This window comes from Gobius niger, assembly GCF_951799975.1.
Source record: "Gobius niger genome assembly, chromosome: 1".
Lineage (NCBI taxonomy): Eukaryota > Metazoa > Chordata > Actinopteri > Gobiiformes > Gobiidae > Gobius > Gobius niger.
This window is the reverse complement of record NC_136852.1, coordinates 4,235,779-4,262,353: the sequence shown is the minus strand read 5'-3', so window position 1 is coordinate 4,262,353 and position 26,575 is coordinate 4,235,779. Positions and strand designations below refer to the sequence as shown.

Genomic DNA, 26,575 nt, shown 5'->3' with positions numbered 1-26,575 from the left:
AGTGTGGGGGGTTAATTTAGCCTAAAACTTAATAAAAAAGGAATTTGTGTAGATAAAAAGACTATGAATTAATTGTAACAAACAGTAATGCAAATAGCTTTTCACAGACGAAGAAGAAAGGATAATTTTTCATTCTAAACTCGGTGGCTGTGAGATTCTATTGTAGCCACAGCTGCCCAGGGGTCGACTGCCAATCGGCCTTAGATACTGACAGTGTTTTACATTACATACTGTAGGACCAAGTAGGATATTCTCCCTGGGCATTTTTAAAACACTATTTCTTGCATTTTTAGAGTACTGTAAAAGGAATTTGAGCTCTTATTTGCATAATAATGTTTCTCAAAATCCTCTTGAGGGCCAGAGGTTTTGTGCTGGAGGGCCGGATTTGGCCGGGGGGCCTTACGTTGCCTCCCCCTGATGTAAAGGATCCTCACTATGTGTTTCCTTTAAAGGGGGGTATTATGCAAAATTGACTTTTTCAAGCTTAACATCATGTTATTATGTCATTCCCTCATTAAAAACATGCCTGAAGTGTTGCCTTGGCACATTCACGTATTTTTGAGTAATCTGTAAAAACTCTGATGGCGGCCATTTTAGGGATAGGTTTGCCTCCTAGGAACGCCCCCACCTCCTGGAGACGCCTCCGAGCTTTCGTCACCAGCCGAGTAACCAACCACTGCTCCTCAGCAGAACCCCCTCCCCACTGATGCCACAGACAGCGTGTGGAGGGGGCGTGTCTGAAAGGGTCAGAGGTTCTTAAAGAGACAGAGGCCTATTTCAAGACCTTCACTACAGCCATTTTGAGAGAGACATTTTATACAAGGCAGTTATTCTAATTTACTGCATTTACAGACCAACAGAAGGTTTGTCATCATTGTAGTGTGATATAGACTGGTGCTATGTGATTGAAAAAAGCATAATACTCCCTCTTTAAGATCAATGGCTGAACTTCAATCATCAATCTTGACCCAAGTAAAACCCAGTGTCGTACGTCATACATGATCCAACAGGAGATTTGGGCTTCACTTTAGGGATGGGCGGATCGATGCCACAGTATCGATACATCGACACCAAACGGCTACTTTTTAAGTATCGATATTGGGCACAAAGTATCGATACTAATTTGCATATGTAAAAAGTAGGCGTGGCAGCAATTTTAAACATAAAAGGACAATTTACATCTTTGTTCTGAGCCAAAACAGTCCACAGGAGCAGGGGATTGAACTAAGCCAGCCATGTCATTCTGGGTTAGATTCTATTTGTCATTAAAGTATTACTTTTAAACTTTGTTTATGTATTTAATTTCACATCAACATTGTTTAATTAACCAGTTAAAGTAATATCATTTTAATGTACCTATTAATGATTTAAAATAACCAGTTTTAGAAATGTATATTGATTGAATTACATTCACCCATATAAAAATGACCAGTATTGGTATCGAGAAAAATGACCCCAAAAGTATCGGTATCATATCGATTCCTAAAAATGTGGTATCGCCCATCCCTACTTCACTTCTCCTCAGAAAACATCAGTATTTTAAAGGTATTTGAGCTCTAATGTGTGAAGTATTTTCTGAAGTGTGTTCCATCCTAAAACCCACAAATGAAAGTGAATAAAAACTATAATGGAGGATAATATTTGGAGAACGTCGATAAAACCAAGACATGGAGTAAAAGTAAATCGATGCCGCAGCTCAAACCCGCGAGGCGCTCGGGCTTGACGTGTATGTAATTGCGGCGCCGTATCCGCGCTGCATCTGCGAGCGGCGAGTACAGTCAGGTGGGTGATGAGCGGCGCTGTCAGGACGCCTCCACGCCGCCTCCACGCCGCGCATCTGTCCGTCTCTCTGCGTTTATCGTGCCGGGTCAAGGATGCTCCAGAAGTCACGTCAGCAGCTGCTCCACGGAGATAAGAAAGTCATCACTCGTCACGAGCGGCAGGAGGAGGTGAAGGAGAGAGAGGAGGTCCGGGTAAGTGACGGGAGGAGGTGAAGGAGAGAGAGGAGGTCCGGGTGAGTGAGGGGAGGAGGAGGTGAAGGAGAGAGAGGAGGTCCTGGTGAGCGACGGGAGGAGGTGAAGGAGAGAGAGGAGGTCCGGGTGAGTGACGGGAGGAGGAGGTGAAGGAGAGAGAGGAGGTCCGGGTGAGTGAGGGGAAGGAGGAGGTGAAGGAGAGAGAGGAGGTCCAGGTGAGTGACAGGAGGAGGTGAAGGAGAGAGAGGAGGTGAAGGAGAGAGAGGAGGTCCGGGTGAGTGACGGCAGGAGGAGGTGAAGGAGAGAGAGGAGGTCCGGGTGAGTGACGGGAGGAGGAGGTGAAGGAGAGAGAGGAGGTCCGGGTGAGTGACGGGAGGAGGAGGTGAAGGAGAGAGAGGAGGTCCGGGTGAGTGAGGTGAAGGAGAGAGAGGAGGTCCAGGTGAGTGACAGGAGGAGGAGGTGAAGGAGAGAGAGGAGGTCCGGGTGAGTGACGGGAGGAGGAGGTGAAGGAGAGAGAGGAGGTCCGGGTGAGTGACGGGAGGAGGAGGTGAAGGAGAGAGAGGAGGTCAAGGTGAGTGAGGGGAGGAGGAGGTGAAGGAGAGAGAGGAGGTCCAGGTGAGTGACAGGAGGAGGTGAAGGAGAGAGAGGAGGTGAAGGAGAGAGAGGAGGTCCGGGTGAGTGACGGCAGGAGGAGGTGAAGGAGAGAGAGGAGGTCCGGGTGAGTGAGGGGAGGAGGAGGTGAAGGAGAGAAAGGAGGTCCGGGTGAGTGACGGGAGGAGGAGGTGAAGGAGAGAGAGGAGGTCCGGGTGAGTGACGGGAGGAGGAGGTGAAGGAGAGAGAGGAGGTCCGGGTGAGTGATGGGAGGAGGTGAAGGAGAGAGAGGAGGTCCAGGTGAGTGATGGGAGGGCTTTAATTAGCAGCACACGAGGAGTTTGTGACTGATATGTTCATTTTACAGCAAATTTGATGGATGTAGAGCAGCTCGGTTTATAGTAGAGTTTTTTTTATCTGTCTGTATTTTTTTCCTTAAAGGGACAATACGGAGTATACAAATGCTATAATTATGTATTTTCCTCCCCCTACATGTTCCAATGTGTAGAATGAGCCCAGACCTGTTCACCACAACTGCCTCTAAAATCCTGCACTGTCACTGAAAACATTGTTACTTCGGGTCCGAAGTGCCATCATGCACGGGCTTAATGTAGAAGGTGCAGTTACATGCATGACCTGAGGTGGCAGTAGTGAGTATAAAATGTCTAACTTGCATCTAGTTCCTTTAAGACGAGACACTGCAGATGAGTTGGGAAAATTGACGAGGAAACCTACGCAGACACGGGGAGAACATGCAAACTCCGCTCAGAAAGGCCCCGTCCAGGTGGGAATCGAACCCAGGACCTTCTAGCTGTGAAGCACAAGCGCTAACCGCTGTGCCACCGCGCTGCCCAGAAGTTCTGCTTCTGTGGAGATGTTTTGCTTCTGGGCAGCAAAAACGAGAGGAAAGGAGGTTAATAACTGGTTTTCTGTCTCTGAAGAGTTTCTTTAAGCAGAGTTCATTGTTTGGCAAAAATCATCAATAAGCAACTGTACCTTTCAATGATCGTGTCTTAGATATGGTGAGGTGTCTGGCTGTAAAGAATCAGTCTTTTGAGCGGCTCTTTGAAATGAACGGATCCCAAAGACTCGGCTCCCAGTGAAGAGCCGTAAATCCCAACACTGCATGATCAACATGTCAGACAAATGACTCGTTTTCTTTCAGCACCCAATGAATAAAAAACAAAAAGCAAGACAATTTCTTAAAAATAAATAACAATAATAATTCACTAACAAGGTCATACAATATATTTATAAACACACTTTGCAAAAAATTACATCCATGTGGCAAGATTCAATAAATACAGAAATAGGTTTTGATTCAACTGAAATGAGCAACATCAGATTCATGGACCTCACTTTGAGCTACAATTTCCCCAATTTAGTCACATTTTAGCCTTCTTTTATGATTTTGTTGTATGTCATTTTGTTTGCATATAGAAATAAGGAATAAGGAAATGTGGATACCAAACATGTCAGTATTTGTGAATGAACAAGTGTGGGAAAGACGAGGGAGCGCCGCCATGTTGGACTTACTTCCTAGAAATCCGTCTCTTCAGATGTTTGATATTTTAATTAATGTTCCATAATCATCTAAATGAATGACGCACAATCTGACATATTGTGCTTGGGTCTAATATCTGAGTTAAAGAATGTAAAGTGTCTAAATGTCCCTGTATGAGCCGTAATGACTCCTCTGAGACATTATTAGCCGTTAATCCCCGTAAGGCCACCCCGGGACACAATGCGTCTGCTTTGTGCTAATCCCACTTTAGCCTCCATTAACACACTGACTCACTGTGTTTGCAGACGCCTGGATTACAGCAGGAGGGGTTTCAGTCACATGTTGTACACAGACGTCCAAACTTTCTGAAGGACCCGAATATTTGAGGTTCAAGGCAGTTCGCAAATTGATAGAAAAAGTCCTTTTAAGTGAAAAAAAAAGGGTATTGCCAACAATTTAATGATACAATAGCCGTCGTTCCACATAGCATGTCATGATCTATGTGCATGTATCGACTCTACCCCGCACACACTTCTGTTTCCACCACACACACACACCTGCATTTGTTGTGGGAAGTGCCCCCACAGAGGAGCACGCTTACAGAGCGTTATTAAGGGGGGGTATTATACAAAATCGACTTTTTCAAGCTTTACATCATGTTATTATGTCATTCCCTCATCAAAAACATGCCTGAAGTGTTGCCTTGGCACATTCACGTATTTTTGAGTAATCTGTAAAAACTCTGATGGCGGCCATTTTAGGGATAGGTTTGCCTGAGTCCTCCTAGGAACGCCCCCACCTCCTGGAGACGCCTCCGAGCTTTCGTCACCAGCCGAGTAACCGACCACTGCCCCTCAGCAGAACCCCCTCCCCACTGATGCCACAGACAGCGTGTGGAAGGGGCGTGTCTGAAAGGGTCAGAGGTTCTTAAAGAGACAGAGGCCTATTTCAAGACATTCACTACAGCCATTTTGAGAGAGACATTTTATACAAGGCAGTTATTCTAATTTACTGCGTTTACAGACCAACAGAAGGTTTCTTCATCATTGTAGTGTGATATAGACTGGTGCTATGTGATTGAAAAAAGCATAATACCCCCGCTTTAAAGGATGTTTGAGCCGCGATGAGAACAAATGTGGACATACTGCCCTCTGGTGGGAGTTATGGAATCATTCAGAGGAGCCGAGCTGTATTGAAACAGAAAAGAAACCGCTAAACACAACTATGAAGGTAAGCAACATGCAAATGTTATGCTAGCATCAGCTAAAGCTGCGCTAACAGCGGCTAAATGCTAATATCAGCAGAATCCCCTTTTAGCACAGCCGTTTGATGTTGTGAAATATGAAATCCGCATGTCCTGCGTGTCAATAGTGAGGACTGTCCACATTCAGCGCTTTGGCCACAGCCAGAGGTCGGTCCCAAAACCTACACCTGGTCAGTCCGGTTTGGCCCTAACCCTTTGTTATGGGAAAGCTCGACAAAGCGGGTGAAAAAGCCATTCGGTTGACACGCGCCTGCATGTGGAAAACCACCTTATGTTTCCCGATACAGAGTTCAAGTGTATCATGACAGAGTGTCCATAATACTGGATTCCAAATTTCCAAAAAAAAGGCATCTTCAAGGTGCACAGAATGGAGGTCTTTATTTTGCTGAAGGGCAGTAGTGAGAGCGCATGTGATTATACGTTACATAATATGTTTGTCTAATCGTAGTCTTTATAAATCACGATACAGGTGCCTCAATACCATACCCGTATTGTCACATTCTCAGTCATGATGTTGCCGATGCAATATATTAAGCGCAGACTTTCACGGCTGCGTCTTCCAAGGAACTATCTTTGCTTCACAGAGTGTGGTCGGGGGGATTCCGTGCATCACATGGATGCGACACAGTCAGTATAGACAGATTTCATGTGACGTATGCAAACTACCCCTCCTGGAACCGCCACCTTAACGCGGTGGAGGGGTTTGAGCACCCGAATGATCCTGGAGCTCTGTTGTCGGGGGTTTCGTGCCCCTGGTAGGGTCTCCCAGGACAAACAGGTCCTAAGTGACGGGTCAGACAAAGAGCGGGTCAGAAGCCCCTCATGAGAGACCAACAGGCCCGAGCCATAAGGGGCAGGTGCAAGGTGATTTGGCAGCTCCAACGACTCCGAAAAGTGGAAGAAAATGAATGGATGGATTGTATGCATACGAAGTGCAAAACAAAGGAAAGGAAAAGAAGATTGTAGTAGCACCACTACGCAATTGAGATGCATTGATTGCACAAACAGAAGCACCAATAATCCAGAACTTAAATGTTTAAACCTAGAAGCAGGTGCACAAACTTTTCAGACACTTATGGCGAAGTTGACTTCAAGATTGCACCCACGGCAGGATTGGGATCTGCTGAATCGAGACGCGACGAGGAAAATACATGTTTTTTTGCACTTCATCAGTGAAACAGTCAGGCCTCTTACGCACAAAGACACCGCAGTAAACTTTGCAGGGAGGATGAAGCTCGAGGAGCATCTGATGAAGAGAAACTGTGATCAGGATCCTGCTTCTGTGAGAAGGAAACACACTATCTCTGCATCAATGACCTACGTGTCTTATTTTGTTCATGATAAATAAATGTATGTTTAAAGAAGAAATTGCTGTGAGTTGATTGTAATTTCACATATCTTCTTTCGTAAGGCGCATTGAGTTTCTGTGTGGATTGTGCAGCATAAACAAACACGCCTTGCCTTTCAAAAACACAGAAATGCCCAAAGAGGTCCATGCACCTCTGAAATCATGACTTTAAATCCCAGATCAGTGAGAGAAAAACTTCTTTTTACCTGGAACTCGGCGTGTCGGTGCACGTCCTCTGCGCGCTGTCGGATGAGGATGAACTCCGCCTCGTTGGCCACGCGCACGATGTGGTCCTTCATGGCGTGGCACTGCAGCCTGGACAAAACACAACCACAAACCACACATCTGATTCTTCGGATCAGTCTTGGGTTCTGCAGGGCGTGGATGTGCGGTGTGTGGGATGAGCAGGTGTGAGATATGGATGAGAGAGACAACAAAAAGAAGAAGATGAAAGCAAAAATGAATCATGAGAAACAAATCATAGGACATGAAAAATGATGATAGTAACAAATAATAGCAAAGAGTCAATAATGATAGAGGTAAAGGTAAACTGAATAGGGTAGTGAGCGTGAGAAATCAAACAGACCATTTGGATTAGGAAGAAGAAACAAACAAGAAACTACAACAACAAAACCAACAAAAAAAAATTGAAAATGAAAAAGCAAGAAAACATAATAAAGCCTTAAAAATAACAGTCGTAATAGTATCATTCGCTTAAAATATAGATCTAGTATACATACTGTATATACATATAACATTTGCTATTAATTGTTATACCCATACATATCTATATATAATTACACATTATGTACATACACCCATAGTTATCATATACACTGTATCTATTTTTACTATATTATTATTATATAGTATACATTACATTATTATGTACAACAGGGGTAGGCAAGTTTGCATTGTGGAGGGCTGACTTTAAAGCAGTACTAAGTAACGTGTTTACCTTAATAAATCCTTTTCGTATTCCCTGTGGGGGTAATACAAGTGTTTATGGGATGATTGGAGGGTCTTTCATCTCCCCCTGGTGTCTCTGACCAGAAAAACATGTTTGCTACTTGACTGCCACCGGTCCGGAGAAAGCAATACACACTAATGGAATCATGAAGAAGAAGCTAACAGGCTAACGGGCAAAGCTAACTGCGGGCTAACGTCACTTTAAACAGTATTTACAGCCAAGTTTGAGAGAAAAAAAATATTTCCATTGTATAATTGGATGCACAGTATCCCTCTCTCTCTTCGCGTTTTCTGTCAGCGTAGTATTTACTCTCCAAGACAATTAATAAGTTAAAAAATCGTAGCTTGCTACTACACCTGCAGTTGCGCTTGTGGCCTCTAGGGGGAAGAGTTACTTAGTACTGCTTTAATAATAGCCAAAACACCAAGGGCCAAACCTCACTATTTTATCTTTTTTTCTGCAAATGCCAATGTTTTACATTAGTGGTTCTCAAGTCATGGCTTTGGGACCCACCATTACCCAAGGGTGACAAGCTGCAACCCAAATAAAACTGTAAATTGTCATAAATCGTCTAAAAAAAAAAAACAGCCCAATAACATTCATTTGAACTGATTCCATGCAGATGACAATGGAAAATGCAGAACATTTCCTATAGACTCGCGACCCACAGATAATAGTTTTGCAATCCACTTTCTGGTCCCGACTCACACGTTGAGGATCATGTTTTACATTATATATGAGTAAGTGGGGTGCTCTGCCAGGAACGTTTTTAAATACTGACACTGTTTCTCGCATTTTTAGAATTTGATCTCATATTTGCGTGAAAATATTTCTCAAAATCCTCTTGGGGGCCAGAGATTCTGTGTGTAGGGCCAGATTTGGCCCCCGGGCCTGACGTTGCCTACCCCTGATGTACAATATATAACAACATATAATAATAACAATAACAATAGTCAATATAATTCACGGTTATGGCTCAATACACTTCGGTGTTCACTAGGGCTGCAACTAACGATTCTTTTGTAATCGATTAATCTATTGATTATTTTTACGATTAATCGATTAATCGATTAATCGCTTGGCTGTGAATGGTGTAGGAAAATTGTATTTATTTATTTCAACCATTTTTTATCAAATTTTTGTCATTTTTTTGTTACATTTTGGTCATTTTTTGTCAAATTTTGCTCATATTTTTGCTATTTCACATTTTTGTCACATTTTGACATTTTTTCGTCAAGTTTTCGTCAATTTCTTGTCAATTTCTTGTCAATTTCCTGTGACATTTTTGCCACCTTTTCATCAATTTTTCGTCACTTTTTTGTCAATGTTTTCTCACTTTTTTGTCACATTTCCATCATTGTTTTCGACTCAGTTTTGTTGCTATTTTCACAGCTTTTTTCCAGAAGCTGTTGGACTGGGGTAAAGCCAAACTGGAGAAAATGTGCTCAGTTCAGGTGGGAGTTAAGGGGTTAAGTGGCGCTGTTTGAGGATGTGTTGATGGAGTAAACTAAAGGGAAATGTTTTTTGGCGGCTCTATTAATGAAATTTACAATGTACACAACACTACAGACCCTAAACATAGTAGGTTTTCATCAAAAATACTACATTTTGTATGTAATTTTTGCTCCATTTATTCTGTGTGAACCAGAAAACGATTAATCGATTACTAAAATAGTTGTCGACTATTTCAATAATCGATTAGTCGTTTCAGCCTCAATGGCGGAGGGTTTGTTTGTGTCAAAATGAGGAGCCTGATTGACCCACACATGCACAGTCGAGATGGGCATTCGGCTTATTAGACATGTATAAACAAAAGTGTATTTGTTTTGATTGATAATGTAGAAAATCCTCTTGTAAATGATTGTTATTATTGTTAAGTAAATGTGAAGTATTGTTATTCTCATACTCTCATTGTGCCAATTCATTTTCTCCCTATAGATCTTGTTTCCCCTTGACCACAGTTCAGACCAAACAGCTTTTATTCATATGTATCAAAGGTCAGTGTCTGTTTTGGAATGAACGGCTCTGAAAATAGAACATGAATAGTTACATTTATATGAGATCCTGTGCTCTACATCCATCCAGGACAATCCAGAATGAACTAAACAATCAGACAGTGAAGAACATTGATTTCACTGGATCAAAGTAAATGTATTCATATAACACAGTGTAACTCTGCGGTGGAAATCGATGGAGCAGAATCGGACACGAGTCCCGATAACAAAGGCCCGCTCCTCCCCTTTGTGTGCGAGAGCGGCCGAGCGTCTCCGAGATCTGCCCGAACCGTCACCGGGGCGACCGAGCGCGTCCGGCCCGCTCCTAATGAACCTCCGTGTGCTCCCGAGCCTGACCAATCAGCTGGCAGATCCGCCCCGCGCAGAGTCCCGCCCACTCCGGAGCGGGCGGTCGATTACACGGGATCACGCGCTTCGTTAGGCCGCGCTTTGTTTTCATCAGCGGCGGCGGATCGTGACGAGTCTCCGGCGTTTACGGCGGCGATAAATCACTTTTACTGCAGATTACGGACATTAAAGGAGGAACAGGTGGAGACGAGTTCTTTTAATCCACGTTTTCATATAAGAATAAGGCATTTTTTGTAGTTATATTTTGTGGCATATTACCGTAAATTCTCTAACACTGGCCTGTATTCCATTAGCGGCCGGGTCTCTGACAGAGGCCGGGTTCGTGGCTGGCGAAGGAAAATTAAAGCGGGTCTCTAAAACAGGCCGGGGCTTTTATTAGAAACTATAGCGGTAGAAATATTCCCCATGTTAGGAATTTGTCTCATACTGGTGTAAATGAAAACTCACGTGCAGGAAGTAAACAAACGGGAACCCGGGCCGATGGAGACGCTGCGGAGGAGCTGATCCGAGCGTAACTTTGACACAGATTTAGACACTTTTTAAACCTCCTGTGACTATATTTGGAAACAGGGCAAGAAACAAATGTTGTGTGACCCTCCAGGGTTTTAATAAAGTCACCATCGCGTCTTCAAAGCACGTCCAGCTGCTCCGTGTGCAGGTCAGTCCCACGCCTCAAAATAACTCCTCCCATCAGCGCGAGCGTCTCGTCTTCTCTCGGGTCAGTCTCATGATCGATCACAAACACAAACGCTCCGTCTAAACTCGGAACTCAAAGCTCCGCTAACAGCAACGAAACACTTCCTGTTGTCCCAACAAAATAAAAGGCGTCAATGTTCCAGCCGCTGGGAGAGGGTTTGAAATGTTAATTAATAAATGAAGCTAATATTTTAGGTGCAAATGGACACAAATCTTGTTTTTCTTAAAGCCCTAAAGCAGGGGGAGGCAAGTTTGCTTCATGGAGGGCCGATTTTCTTCATTGTCAAAAGACAGAGGGCCGAACCCCCCATTTGTCAATTGTCGCCCGAAGTAAAACATCACTTTCAACAAATGCCAGTTGTACGTCATATATGACTTAAGTTGCTGTAAAGGAATTGACAGTATGTTTCACATTTTTGAGTACTGCCCCCCGCCTTAACCAAGCAGTCTCCAGTTTGGCTTTAACTAATTCAGAAAGCTTCTGGAGCTTATAGCCTAAGCTAAGACCCACAACATTGATTGCAACTTCTTTGTGGGGTTGCTGCTGCTTTATTCCATGTTTTTGTTGTGTTTTTGTTGCCTTCTCATTGTTTATTTTGTCACTTATTTCTTGCATTTTGACATTTTTTGTCACTTTTTTCATTGCTTTCTTTTTCTTTTCTTTTTTTGGTTGCATTTTCATCCTCGTTTCGTTGCGATATTGACACTTTTTTCAAGAAGCTTTTAGATTTGGGGAAAATGTGCTCAGTTCAGGTGGGGGTTAAGAGACTGGCCTTTGATCTCTAATTTGTTTTAAGTTATTTCTCAAAATCATCTTGAAGGCCAGAGCTTCTATGCTTTAGGGCCGGACTTGGCTCCCGGGCCTTACGTTGCCTACCCCTGCCCTAAACCGTCATATGACTTTGTTCCTTATCATGTCAGCGTTCTTTGTTGTGTATGTGAGCACAGCACGACTGAACAGAATCACAAAGTTCCGTGTGAAGTCTGCCCCGTAAAAGTCCTGACCCAAGGTATACTCATGAAAAATAATACTACTACTAATAATAATACTGGGCTGTATGACACTGTATCTTTTCACCTGCCGGATCTCGCCTTAATCGCGCCTCTGAGTGACCCTGTCTGTAAAAAGTCCTCGATATTCCCTCTTTCCGAAACGGTGCAGCCCGGTGAGACGGAACAGGTGCGCCGGTGCGGAAAAGACTCCTCATCAGCACCCTGGACAGCGCCGAAGCGACCAAACCCACTGCACGTCTGTCCCGGGGCCAGCAGGGGACGGGGCTAAGCTCTGGCCACAGTCTGGACCGCAGTCTGGGCTCGGTCCGGGACAGATGGGTCGGCAGATGGGCCAGAGCTGAGCCGCCTCTAAGCTGCACCTCCAGGACACGCCTCGGCACGCAGAGAGGGACGATGTGGACAATTACTCTTTTATTTACTATTCATTTATGTGCCATGTTTTATAATTAGGCACTTACTTTTACTGTTTGGTTTGGTGCTACTAACTTAACGAGATATTAACCATAAATCAGGTCAAAAGGTCAGCATTTTCACTGTGCCATAGTTTCCACAATCGAATACTTACATGCACCTTTTATGTCATTTGAGCGCCTTTGCATGACGTACAAGTTATTTATGTTTCATTGTTTTCCTGTTATTAACAAAAATCTAACTTTTTCTAAAACAGAACGACCTCCTTTACCTTCCCTCGTTGATGAGTTCGATAAAAGCCAGGCCTGCGTTCTTCTGGATAGAGTTCTGCCACTCCTGGAACAGAAGACAGACAAAATGTATTGAAAATATTTTAAGCGTTAAGCAGCAACACGGCGGAAAATGAACCGTCTGGCGCCGAAAAGCCTTTGCTCTTTGGTGCTGGTTCTGACCCACCTTATCTTACCTGTCTTTTATAAAGTTTATAAACACATGAGAAGCCATCTTGAACTCCCACCTTCACCGTTCGTGACCAAACCAAAACTGGTTCGAGCTCATGAGACACAGAACTTTATTCTAAACTTAGCATTGGAAGGATTTGCTGTGTTCTTGATTCAAATGCTGGTCCAAACGTACGACCTCTCCCCGAACAATTCAAGCCGGCGCGGTCCCAGACTGATGTAAGTGCAAATGCTACGCCGGAGACACGTTAAATCCAGTTAAGGTCCGGTGCGGCCTCCGCGATCTTAGAAGGTCATAAAATCCAATCTTCAATCATCAAGCTGACGGAAAAACACGAGCCAAACAGGAAGTCAGGTCTCGTGAGGTGTAGAAGATCCTACTTATCTGGTCTTGTTTATCACCTGTCGTCTTCCCCATTTTGATCCTGAGACAACTGAACCAAAGTGAAGCAATTTAATGACACCTGGGAAAACCTGTGCAGGTGCTTTGAGTTCAGCAGAGTCGTGTGTAAAACATTCATGCCCTGTAAAACTTGGGCTGATTTCTTCACAGTATTCTAATCTTTGGAATTCCTGTTTTTGTGGGAAGCCCAACTTACTGTATGTGCAAATAAACTAAATAAATACTTACTAAATACTTGAAATCGTTTAAGTTGTGGGCCCTGAACCTATAATCTATGGAAGTTTAACGTTTTGAATGGAATTATGGAAATCAATTAACTTTTCCATGATATTCAAATTTTTTGGAAAGGGTCTGTAAGTAAGTAGTAAGTGAGTGCTTTATTGTCATTGTACAAACATATAACGAAATCATGTTCAGGTGTTAGTCCTGAGCTGCCACTATGGAACAACCTGACCCGCAAGACCTTGGAGGTCGGGGTAACTAGCAACTGGAAGAAACCTGGCTGCCCTCAGTCTCCTCTGATCATCTGAAACAGTGCATCACCTCCTGGGTTTGTTTCAGAGCGTGGTGTCCTGCACTGGTCTGCTCCACCTCTTCCTCTTCCTCCTGCAGCTCCCTCCGCTCCACAACAGTCTTTCACCATCTCCTCGTTTGTCTCTTCCTTGTTTCCTGTAGCTCCTCTTGTGGCTCCTCCTCTGAGCTGCAGCTCTGGGGGCTCTCGGTGCCTCTTCAGCGTCTCAGAAGAAGAAATGTGTAGATCTCAAATGGGTTTAGCTGAGAAGCCAGCATTTTGTCTACCTTTAAAAAGCTTCTTTCAAACAATTTTGGACTCTCAAAATAAACAAATCCACCAAACCTCCACTAGAACACAGCACAGATGTACTAAGTATCCAGAAAACAATGTGGAACAGAAACCACAAAGGCAGTTTGCAGAAAAAGGTAAAAAGTTAAGCCGCACCAGGAGAGAGCGAGGTCGCTTCCTGTTTTCACATCTCCATGTTGCTACATTATTATATATCTATATCTATATCCTTGATTTCATTGTAATGTTTACAATTATATTTCAGTATCTATGTGTCTGTTTAATCTTGGTTCAATCAATTAAGGGTAAGAAATGGACAGTACAAATAACCATCCAATGTCAACTCTGAATTTTATCAATAGAAAATACGATGGGGTCAGGGTTCAGGGGTGGTGGGGGATGGGGGGCGGGAGTTGGGTCCCAATGGTTGGGGTGGGGTAGCATGCCTTTGAGTTTGCAGTATGTATCTGCGCTATACTTTATATATTTTTGTGTGCACCTCTCGCTGTACTATATACATGCTGAATATGTGGATTCTCACCCCTACACTTTAATGGAAAATCAATAAAAAATTGATCACAAAAAAAATTATATATTATATCATTAATGTCAATCCGGTCCCGACCCAACAGCAGAACTTAACACGATTGTGCCTCATGGTCTTCATTAACAGAAGGAGAGAACGTGAAGAAGAAATAGGAAATGGATCCGGAGCTGGAGCTGTGCGCCAGACACAGACGCCGCAAACAAGAACTTCCTGAACTCAAAAGACCAGGACTCAATATGTGCATATTAATGTTCCTTTTGATGGGGATTTACTGATGCATGTTTAATGACCACATATCCGGGTTAGAAAAGGAGAACCAAGAGTCATATATGGGTTTTTTCTGGTGTTGAAGGCCGTGTGTGACCGGGTTATTGCTAATCTTCTGGTTATGAAAGAGTTACTGACGGCATGTAGTGATTATGTTTATTAACCTCTTAACTCCCACCTGAACGGATCCCATTTTCTCCAGTTTGGCTTTACCCTAATCAAAAAGCTTCTTGGGAAAAAAGCACCAAAACAGACACAAAAAAATGAGAAGAAAACAAGGATGTAAATGCCAAAAAGTAAAAATAAACCAAAAAGTGACAGAAGCTCAACAAAAATGTGACAAAAACTCAGCAAAAATGTGACAAAAAATCAACAAAAATGTGACAAAAATTCAACCAAAAAGTGACAAAAATTCAACAAAAAATGTGACAAAATTCAACAAAAATGTGACAAAAATTCAACAAAAATTCAACAAAAATGTGACAAAATTCAACAAAAATGTGACAAAAATTCTACAAAAATGTGACAAAAACTCAACAAAAAAAAGACAAAAATTCAACAAAAATTCAACAAAAAAGTGACAAAAATTCAACAAAAATGTGACAAAAATTCAACAAAAAAGTGACAAAAATTCAACCAAAATGTGACAAAAATTCAACAAAAAAGTGACAAAAATTCAACAAAAATGTGACAAAAATTCAACAAAAAAGTGACAAAAATTCAACCAAAATGTGACAAAAATTCAACAAAAAAGTGACAAAAATTCAACAAAAAAAAGAAAAAAATTCAACCAAAATGTGACAAAAATTCAACAAAAATGTGACAAAAATTCAACCAAAAAGTGAAAAAAATTCAACAAAAATGTGACAAAAATTCAGCAAAAATGTGACAAAAATTCAACAAAAATGTGACAAAAACTCAACAAAAAAAAGACAAAAATTCAACAAAAATTCAACAAAAATGTGACAAAATTCAACAAAAATGTGACAAAAATTCAACAAAAAAAAGAAAAAAATTCAACCAAAATGTGACAAAAATTCAACAAAAATGTGACAAAAATTCAACCAAAAAGTGAAAAAAATTCAACAAAAATGTGACAAAAATTCAACAAAAATTCAACAAAAAAGTGACAAAAATTCAACAAAAATGTGACAAAAATTCAACAAAAATGTGACAAAAATTCAACAAAAAAATTACAAAAATTAAACGAAAAAGTGACAAAAATTCAACCAAAAAGTGACAAAAAATCAACAAAAAAGTGACAAAAATTCAACAAAAATTCAACAAAAATGTGACAAAAATTCAACCAAAAAGTGACAAAAATTCAACAAAAATGTGACAAAAATTCAACAAAAAAAGACAAAAATTCTACAAAAAAAGACAAAAAAATTACAAAAATTAAACGAAAATGTGACAAAAATTCAACAAAAAAAGACAAAAATTCAACAAAAATTCAACAAAAAAATTACAAAAATTAAACGAAAATGTGACAAAAATTCAGCAAAAATGTGACAAAAAATCAACAAAAATGTGACAAAAATTCAACGAAAATGTGACAAAAATTCAATAAAAATGTGACAAAAATTCAGCAAAAATGTGACAAAAATTCAATAAAAATGTGACAAAAAATCAACAAAAATGTGACAAAAAATCAGCAAAATGTGACAAAAAATCAACAAAAATGTGTTAAAAATTCAACAAAAATGTGACAAAAACTCAACAGAAAAATCAACAAAAATCTGATAAAAATCTGAAAAAATTCAACAAAAATGTGACCAAAATTCAACAAAAAATAAAAACATAAAAAAGGTGACACAACGCAAGGAAAAAGATCAGTTTTGTGGGTCTTAGCTTTCAAATGAGGTGTTACACAGACCTATATAATGGCCAAAGAGGACAGAATGCATTTGGTTCAGGCGGGCGGTAAGAGGTTAACTGGTGTTTGAAGACTCGCTCTCAGAAACACAACGAGTCAGGTCTGTCGAGAGCTGAGCCGCCCGCTGTGCAATTTTATTCATTCAGTTTCCCGGGCGAAAAGCAGGAACAGAGTAAAGTCAAGGACACTCTGAACGGTTTGAGTCGCTGCAAACTCTCACCGTGCTTTTACTCGTGTTACTGTTTCAAAGTGACCCCAAAATCTTGCTTTAATCACGTCCTAAAACAGCATCAAAAATGTCTGTTCGGGATTACACTTTCTCCGAACAATCAGCGAGTCGGCATCGTCTTTCCGCGGCAGATGTGCGAGCAAACGCCCTTTGATCCGCTCGACGTGAAGATCCATGGGCCCCGTATTGTGTCCCCCCCCCGCCCCCGGTCTAAACGCCATATTTCAAGCATAATTTAGATTTCTCGCGATGCCCCCGTAATCCGAGCCGGCCGTCGGTCCTTGAGGAGAGACGGGGCCTCGTAAAGAAGTGTATCCGTAAACACTGCGAACGGAGGAGATGCTATTGCGGCCGAGGAAACAGTATCCCGGGCCGTTTCCTGCAGCGTCCCGCGCACTGACAGATGAGGGAGGGGGGGGGAAGAGGGGGTGCTCTGGAAGCCATTAAAAAGCAGTTGGAGCGAGGCTGAGCGGAGCACTGTGGGAACACGAGCGAGAATACAATAATGGCAAAGGTGCAAAGGGGCCCAGGAAGAGGCCGAGGCTGGAGCTGGTTTATGAATGAGACAGAAATCCACGTCATGTCGCTTTAGACGTGTGTTTAAGCTTCAGGGAAAGTACAACTGGTCAAACACTTCATTGTTTTAATGCAAATAATCGCATTTTCCCCGATTCTTCGCCCCAAGTCAGGAAAATAAGTAACCAAACAAGTATTTATGTACATGAGTGAGTAGGAAGAACTTCAAAGAGATTAGTCCATTACATCAGCGGTCTATTATCACCTCAAAAACATTGCTAAAATAAAAAATGGAGTGTCTAAACTGGATTTGGAGAGACTTATTCATGCACTTGTCTCCAGCAGGTTAGACTATTGTAACGGCCTGTTCATTGGCCTCTCTAAACGAGCCGTCAGAACTGCAGTTTATTCAAAACGCTGCGGCTCGAACCGGGAAATACGAACATATTAGTCCAGTGCTCCGGTCTCGGCACTGGCTTCCTGTCGCTCAGAGAATAGATTTTAAAATAGCTCTGCTAGTTTACAAGTCTCTTCATGGTCGGGCACAAAGTGAACCATCTCGGGCCCTGAGATCTTCAGGGAGGGGTCACCTGGTGGTTCCTTGAGTCCGGACTGAACACGGTGAGGCAGCGTTTCAGTGACGCGGAGTCAAGAGCACCACGACGCGCAGTGCAGTGGTGTTACTCCTGCATTATAACGTCTACTGCGGCTCCTCGTTGTTTAATCCGCTTATACCAGGGTTCCACAAACGTAACATTTAGAATAAATGTTTTTTTCATTGACTAAACTCACTAAATCTGCCAGACTACGGGACTATTTTGTGTGGGTTATTAGCCGGTCACTGAAGGCTGGTCTCAGAGCGAGTCATTCTCCGCAGCTATTACGAGGATCTCAGTCAGGCTCAACGACACAACATCAGCACAGAATCACAACACAACAGGACTAACCCGGAAACACTTTTCCCTGGAAGTAAACACCGATATGCGGCACTCGTGGGCAGGAGTTATTTCACTTTTACGCTGTTTAACCTGAAGCTAAAGCTAGCTAGCTCAACCAGCTCAACTGTTTATGGAAACAGCTGCGGTGGAGTCGCTCACACCTGGGCCCCACGAACTGAAACTTTTATGTTTGACTTTACTAATCCAGACAAATATGCTTCAATGCAGGATCATTTTATGTACGCCTGAAAATGATGAACAGCCTTAACCGTTTTCAATAGAAATGTAAAGCTCATATGTTATTAACAGTAGCTAACCTAGCTGCTCACTCTCCTCTACAAACATTTATCAAACGTTTTGTTTTGGCCAAAAACGTTGAAATTAACACAAAATCCATCTCATACGTTCCTGTCAGTCACTAATTACGCCTTTATCTGATTCAGCTGTGTCATGCGTTGCTATGGCGATGCCCACAGCGGAGTGATATCCCAGTGATTTAACTACCGGACTACGTGTGCGGTTATACCAAAATAATGCACCAGCCAATCAGAATCCAGTATTCACCCAGACCATGGTATATATAAATATATATATTATATTGTATTGTTGTTGTAAGAATTATATTTTAGCTTTAATCAGTTACACCTGGAGACACAAATAGCTGTGAAAAAGTTATATTAGTTGTGGTAACTTTAAAGTTTTGTTCAATCGATGCAAACTTGACAAACCTCTGCTCTCTCTCGTGTCAAAGCTCTCTCTGCTGTAAAATATGAACTCTCTCTGTTAAATACCCGGCGTGCTGAGGCTCCTGTTGTCTGTGGCCTCTGCAGGACTGTCAGTGGTTAGTCCGGGTCCTCCCCGAGCGCCGTGTTCCGCTCGGCTCGTGACAGTGACATTATTATGTACGGGCCGTGTTTTTGTTGCACACTTGTCGTTTCTGACACACGCGGCTTCACGCGGCGGCTTCTCCTCCTGACCCGCCGAGGAAGACAGTCAGCCAGAGATACTGATGACAAACTGTGGAGCATCTGCGCTCCAAATGTCCACCCCCCCTCGCCCCCCCTTCACGCTCTCCTGGGCACTGCAAAAATATCTACTGTCCCTGCTTAGTAAGTCCACAGCAGAGACTTTTAAACATTTGCATTTAGAATATGAACAAAAACAGAGTCAAATAAAAAATAAAAACACATTAGCAGAAGAGTGAAAACCTCAGATGATTCATTTAATTATTTTTCTCTTCACTCATGACATACAGTAGTGCTCAAAGGTTTACACGCCCGGGCTGAACTTTGGATTTTTTGACTATTTTTCAAAGAATAATATATAAGAGTTTGCTCTGTTTAACCTCTTAACTCCCACATGTTTTCTCCAAATTCTCCAAATCTAAAAGCTTCTTTAAAATAGCGCCAAAAAACGAGAAGAAATTTAGGATGTAAATTGAAAAAAATCCAGCAAAAAAAGTGACAAAAATCCAGCAAAAAAGTGACAAAAATCCAGCAAAAAAGTGACAAAAATCCAGCAAAAAAGTGACAAAAATCCAGCAAAAAAGTGAAAAAAATCCAGCAAAAAATTACAAAAATCCAGCAAAAAAGTGAAAAAAATCCAGCAAAAAATGACAAAAATCCAGCAAAAAAGTGACAAAAAATCAGCAAAAAAAAAAAGACAAAAATCCAGCTAAAAAGTGACAACACAGCAACAAAAAAGTGACAATAATCCAGACAAAAGTGCCATAAAAACGTGACAAAAACACATAAGGGAAATAAAAAGTGACGACAATGGCAAAGAGGAGAGAATGCATTTGGTTTTGGCGGATGGTAAGAGGTTAAATCATAATGAAAAATGAAAGCACCAACAATGACCCTGATAAAAGTTTATGATCCAGAGGAAAGGGCCACTTTACCATGAGATTATACAGAATCTTCTCCACAAAAGACTCCAAGCTGTCATTGATGTTAAAGGGGCAAATACACAGAACATGTAACTTTGGATCAAGGTCATTTTGGTTCTTTCTTTCATTATGATAGAGTGAAAAAAACTTTTGTGTTATCTTTCATATTCTTTGCAAAATTGTCATAATATTGTCAAAAATTCTGCCAGGGTCTGTAAACCTTTGAGCACAACTGTATATTCATTTTGTTTTGCAAAGAAAGTCTTCATAAAAAAACAAAAATGTACATAAAAAACATGTACAATAGATTCCCCTCTGGGGCCAGGAAAAGAGATTCTTAATCTCAGTGGGACTGTCCTGGTTAAATAAAGGTCAATAAATAAAATATGTGGCTACACTTTTCAATAATTGTAATAGATTTATTGGCTTTACTCCTCACCAAGATTGAAATCAATATATATTAAATAAACAGACAGTCTGTTCTGCTCAGACTGGGACAGAATTGAATCATTTATTATTATTATTATTATTATTTGGACTTTAATGCTGGAGTATTATGTGTGTGGGGCCCTGCCCACTGAGCCCCCTCCTCTGACTCGCCCCTGGCCTGGGGCTCAGGGCAGTTTGGTCCTGACTGGACTGTGCAGATTCTGTTTTATGTTGAATTTGTTACAGTCAAAACCTGTGGAAGAAATGTCAATGCTTCATTAGAGCTCGTCTTATTTCATTTCAGAATTTTCATCCTCGTTTTCATGTCATTTCTGTTGATAATTTAACACTTTTTTCCAAGAAGCTTTTAGATTTGGGTAAAGCCAAACTGGAGAAAATGTGCTCAGTCCAGTCAGAGGTTGGATTTTTGGTCAAGATTCTTAAAGTCTGTTCGAGTTTATGTGAAATATGTACAAATACTTAAGCAAAGAGCCGCATTATATTAACCCCTTAACTCCCACCTGAACCGAGCACATTTTCACCAGTTTGGCTTTACCCCAGTCCAAAAGCTTCTGGAAAAAAGCTGTGAAAATAGTGACAGAACTGGAACAATGATGGAAATGTAACAAAAAAAGTGACAAATAATTGATGAAAAAGTGGCAAAATTTCACAAAAATGTCACAAGAAATTGACAAAAAATTGACGAAAAAATGATAAAAATTTGACCAAAAAATGATTAAAAAATGATAAAAATATGACCAAAAAATGACAAAAATGTGACAAAAATGTGACAAAAATGTGACAAAAAAATGACAAAAATGTGACAAAAAAAATGACCAAAATGTGACAAAATGTGACAAAAAATTGCGAAAAAATTGAGGGAAAAAATGACAAAATGTGATAAAAAATGTGACAAAAAAATGACAAAAATGTGATAAAATTTGACAAAAAATGACAAATAAATGACAAAAAAATGATAAAAATGTGACAAAATGTGACAAAAAGTTGATAAAAATTGACAAAAAAATGACAAAAATGTGATAAAAATGTGACAAAAATAATAATAAAATTGACAAAAAATGACAAAAAATCACAAAAAATTTGAAAAAAAATGACAAAAATGTGATAAAAAATTGACGAAAAAATGACAAAAATGTGACAAAAAATGACAAAAATGTGACAAAATGTGACAAAAAAAATACTAAAATGTGATAAAAATGTGAAAAAATAATATAATTGACAAAAAATGACAAAAAAATCACAAAAAATTGACGAAAAATGGACAAAAATGACAACAACAAAAATGACAAAAAAGTTACAACAACAACAAAACATGATGGAAAAAAAATCTGATGACGTGAGGAAAAAGATCCTCTCGGTTCAGGCGGGAGTTAAGAGGTTAAACAAACCCATTCAAAGAGCCGCCGCACTCTGATTGGCCAAGAGCCGCCCCTGACTTAAAGGATTCTTCTACAAAGACAGGAAAAAGATGTGAGTTTGGACAATCACCACCTTAAATCCCCTCACTTTCTTTGCCTCAGGGACCTTCCACTAAAGCGATTCACTTTTGCAGTGCTCGCCCCTCCTCCTCCTCCTCCTCCGGACAGACCCCGTCCCGAGTGAGCTGTTCTGAATTTGGACAGTTATGATGCATACGGGCCTCCCCCCTCCCCCCTAAGAGGTGCCTCACGTGACAAAGATAAATAAGAGGAGGGGCAGGAGCCGGGGCAGTGCCAGGAGAGGGGCAGCGGGGGCACATTCGCTCAGTGGGAGGAGGCTCCGGGGTTGACAGCTCCCAGCAGAGCAGTCGTTATGTGAGAAGGAGAAAGTTTAGGGATTTGACGGGAAGTTGTTTTGACAGGACGCTTGGTTACGCTGAAGGAGTTTTTACCTTTTGTTCTAATTCCACTGTCTTCACCGTATGGCAGAACGCTTAAAGACTCTATGGCCGTGTATTGTGTTTCACGGCTAGACCTCCACAGTTCGGTCCCACGTCGCTCATGTCTCTACGACTAAAAAAAACTATTATCTGTGCATGTATCCAAGCGTCCACCCTCGTCCCTAACCCCTTATGCACTGCACAGGCCCGCACTATAGTCGACTGTATAGTCACTGATTCTGTCGGCGATTCAGACAGAAGCCACGACTTTCTCCGAGCTGCCTGACGTCACACACATGCAGAAAGTACCAAAAAAATTCATACATTATTATTATTATTATTTTAAAGAGACTAGAGGCAAGTTGGTCATTTTATACTCACTACTGCCACCTCAGGTCTTATGTGCAACTGCAGCTTCTATATTAAGCGGCACTTTTTGAGTGACAGTGCAGGATTTTAGAGGCAGTTGTGTTGAACAGGTCTTGTACACATTAGGACATTGTTGAAACATGTAGGGGGAGGAAAATACTTAATTTTAACATTTTTCCTTACAAACTCTGGAATTTATGCTCTGTAGGACATGTGGCATCATGTTAGCATTCTCCGTTATTTATGTATTTATGGGCTGTTGAACCACTTTGCTCCTCTCCATGTCTTTGTGTCTTTATTTAGTAGAAAACTATATTCATATTCAGCATTTCTTAAAGAGGGGGTATTATGCTTTTTTCAATCACATAGCACAATCTATATCACACTGCAATGATGAGCAAACCTTCTGTTGGTCTGTAAATGCAGTAAATTAGAATAACTGCCTTGTATAAAATGTCTCTCTCAAAATGGCTGTAGTGAATGTCTTGAAATAGGCCTCTGTCTCTTTAAGAACCTCTGACCCTTTCCGACACGCCCCCTCCACACGCTGTCTGTGGCATCAGTGGGGAGGGGGTTCTGCTGAGGAGCAGTGGTTGGTTACTCGGCTGGTGACGAAAGCTCGGAGGCGTCTCCAGGAGGTGGGGGCGTTCCTAGGAGGACTCAGGCAAACCTATCCCTAAAATGGCCGCCATCAGAGTTTTTACAGATTACTCAAAAATACGTGAATGTGCCAAGGCAACACTTCAGGCATGTTTTTAATGAGGGAATGACATAATAACATGATGTTTGATGCCTTTCATGCTAAACCTGTCAGTATTTGTGAATGAATAAGCGTGGGAAAGACTCAGAAGCGCCGCCATGTTGCCGTGATGCAATGAGAGCTGTCATTTTTATTACAGAATGTGGCTAAAAGGGGCTGGATTTTGGTCCCTGAACACGGATCTGCCAGAGCTCCCAACAGAGAAGTAAACTCTCGACACGGACGGCAAAGTCGACCTAAACTTCCCAAATCCTCTCTGTCGTTCCAGACCTTCTGCGAGTCCGTGGGAAACGTCTGGACACGGAGAGAGATAAATAACGCCCGGACAGCGCCGGTGTTAGCGGCGCAAAGGCACAGGAGTCATCATTCTTCATCCATTTGAAGAAAAAGCACCATCTTTTAACCTCTGAACATGTTTTGTCCTGTTCTCCAAATCTAAAAGCTTCTTCAAAACAGAGGCAAAAAACGAGAGGAAAATGAGGATGAAAACGCAACAAAAAAGCGTTAAACAGTGACCCCAAAAAGCGACAAAAATGACAAAAAGGTGACTAAAGAGCAGCAAAAAAGTGACAAAAATCCAGCAAAAAAAGACAAAAAATCCAGCAAAAAATAGACAAAAATCCAGCAAATAATGACAAAAAATCCAGCAAAAAAAAAAAAAAATCCAGCTAAAAAATGACAGAAATCCAGCAAAAAAAGACAAAAATCCAGCAAAAAAATAGACAAAAATCCAGCAAAAAATGACAAAAAATCCAGCAAAAAAGACAAAAATCTAGCAAAAAATAGACAAAAATCCAGCAAAAAAAAGACAAAAATCCAGCAAAAAAAGGACAAAAATCCAGCAAAAAAAAGACAAAAATCCAGCAAAAAAAGGACAAAAATCCAGCAAAAAAAAGACAAAAATCCAGCAAAAAAAGGACAAAAATCCAGCAAAAAAATAGACAAAAATCCAGCAAAAAAAAGACAAAAATCCAGCAAAAAAAAGGACAAAAATCCAGCAGAAAAAAGGACAAAAATCCAGCAGAAAAAAAGACAAAAATCCAGCAAAAAATTACAAAAAATCAAGCAAAAAAATAGACAAAAATCCAGCACAAAAAAAAGACAAAAATGCATCAATAAAGTAACAAAAAAGTCAGAAAAAGTGCAATAAAAAAGTGACAAAAACACATAAGGCAAATAAAAAGTGACGACAATGGCAAAGAGGAGAGGATGCATTTGGTTTTGGCGGGTGGTAAGAGGTTAAAAGGACTCGCTCCAAATCCCACACCGCCGTAACCGAGCGCGGCCCCTCGTCCTGAAACCCGGCCGGGCCGTTTGTGGCGCTTCAGTCGGAGCTGTCAGCGCGGGGCCGGCGCTGGTTTTCATCCTGCACATGGAGACCTTCCATCATTAAAATCAGACTCAACTGAGATGGCCTTGTTCTCATGTTGTTCATGAAAAACAGACCTGCAGCTGTGTTTTCTTTCTATTACGTTTGAGCTCAGTCCGTGTTCTCCTCCAGAGCTCAAAACGGACGTGCTTTCCTCCTCAAATTGCCTTCACTATTACGACCTGCTTCTCTAGGGTGAAGGGGAGTCATACAAAACCCGAGAAGAGTAGAAGAAAAGTGACAATTTATTCAAAAGACTATGATAAAAAATGATAAAAGAAGGTTCTATTCAGAGTAAAAACTAAAACCAGAAACTAATCGAATCACAAAAGTTGTTTTTAACGAGCTCAGCAAACACGACAGTCGGAGGCGAGCTGCTGTAAAGATGATTGTTTCCAGTTGTGAAGTGGAAATTACGAGCGTGTTGTGTTCAAGTGCTTTTGTGTCGTAGTAAAGTGAAACGTTAAAAAAAACAAATACATTCATGTGAGAAAGTCGACGACAAACCACTGACCTACTGCTGCTTCGATCATGAAAAACATAAGTTTCAAAGACAAGTGGAAAAAGTCGGCTTCAGAACGATCAGTTAAAACAGTGGTTCCCAACCTGGGGGCCGCAGGGGGGGCCCAGAGCTCTGCCTGGTCAGAGGGTCAGGTCATAAATGCAGAGCCGGCTTTTCTTATACGCAAACTATGCAAGGTGCCTCCCGGTGCTCGGTTCGACTCCTGCTCCCCTCATGTGCGGCTCCTGCGCGGTCAAATATCCATGGGAGGCGCACTGTAGGGTCCCTGTGAGGATTTTTGCTTAGGGCCCCAGAAGGGCCAGCACCGGCTCTGCATAAATGATATTATTGGAGCAAAATAAATGGTCTGAAATCATCAAATAAGACTAAGGACTACAGGTGCATTAAACACGGCAATTTCAGTTCATTTGTTTCATATAAATACTTGGAAATTGGAAATGTTTTGATAAATTTGTGGGGGGCACAGTTTTGGACGGGGTTTTGAAGGGTCAAAGGTTATCTCTTAAAAAATGATGGTAATGACAACTTGGAAGTGGCAAGATCATGGAGTATATTCTGTATGTGAAAGTGTCTTTTTAACATAAAACTAGAGACAACTAACACTAACAATGTATGGCACGTTAACAATCTCAAAGATTGTTACCTGAAAGATAATCTGAAAAATCCTGACGACCAGGAGGCGGAACCACATTACACCGGTTTGAGAATCGTTGCATTGGCTCCCCGTGTGTTTCAGGATCGATTTTGAAGTTCTTTTAATGGTTTTTAATGGTCTTGGTCCTTCTTATCTTTCAGAACTGCTTTTACCTTACGAACCTTCACGGCCCCTTCGCTCCTCCAGCAGGGGTCTCCTAGTTATTCCTAAAGTCAACAAAAAGACTCAATGTTACGGCCCTCGCCTCTGGAACCACCTGAGGAGGAGCTCAGGGCTGAGGAGGAGCTCAGGGCTGCAGAGAACGTTCATGTTTTTAAGAGCAGCTCAAGACCCACCTTTTTAGCTTAGCTTTTAACTGACTAATCTATTTATTTAACCCCAGTATATAAAATCTATATATGGGAGGTTGTGCCAAGCGCATTGTTTTAAATGTTGTAATCTGTAAAGCACTTTGTGACACCTTTCGGTATGAAAAGCGCTTTATAAATAAAGTTTGAGTGATTGAAGTTTGAAAGAAACGTGTCCATGAT

The 26,575-nt window shown here is 41.4% G+C and overlaps 1 protein-coding gene across 1 annotated transcript in view; it reads right to left on the bottom strand.

Annotated features, from left to right (window-relative positions):
* Positions 1-26,575, bottom strand: part of LOC306966731 (neurobeachin-like) — a 684,825-nt gene that overhangs the window by 310,127 nt on the left and 348,123 nt on the right. The window contains exons 34-35 of the mRNA XM_079561544.1: positions 12,406-12,470; positions 6,887-6,995 (exon numbers count right to left, since the gene is read on the bottom strand). Of these exons, the coding sequence (XP_079417670.1) occupies positions 6,887-6,995; positions 12,406-12,470 (174 nt within the window). The remainder of the gene's footprint in view (positions 1-6,886; positions 6,996-12,405; positions 12,471-26,575) is intronic.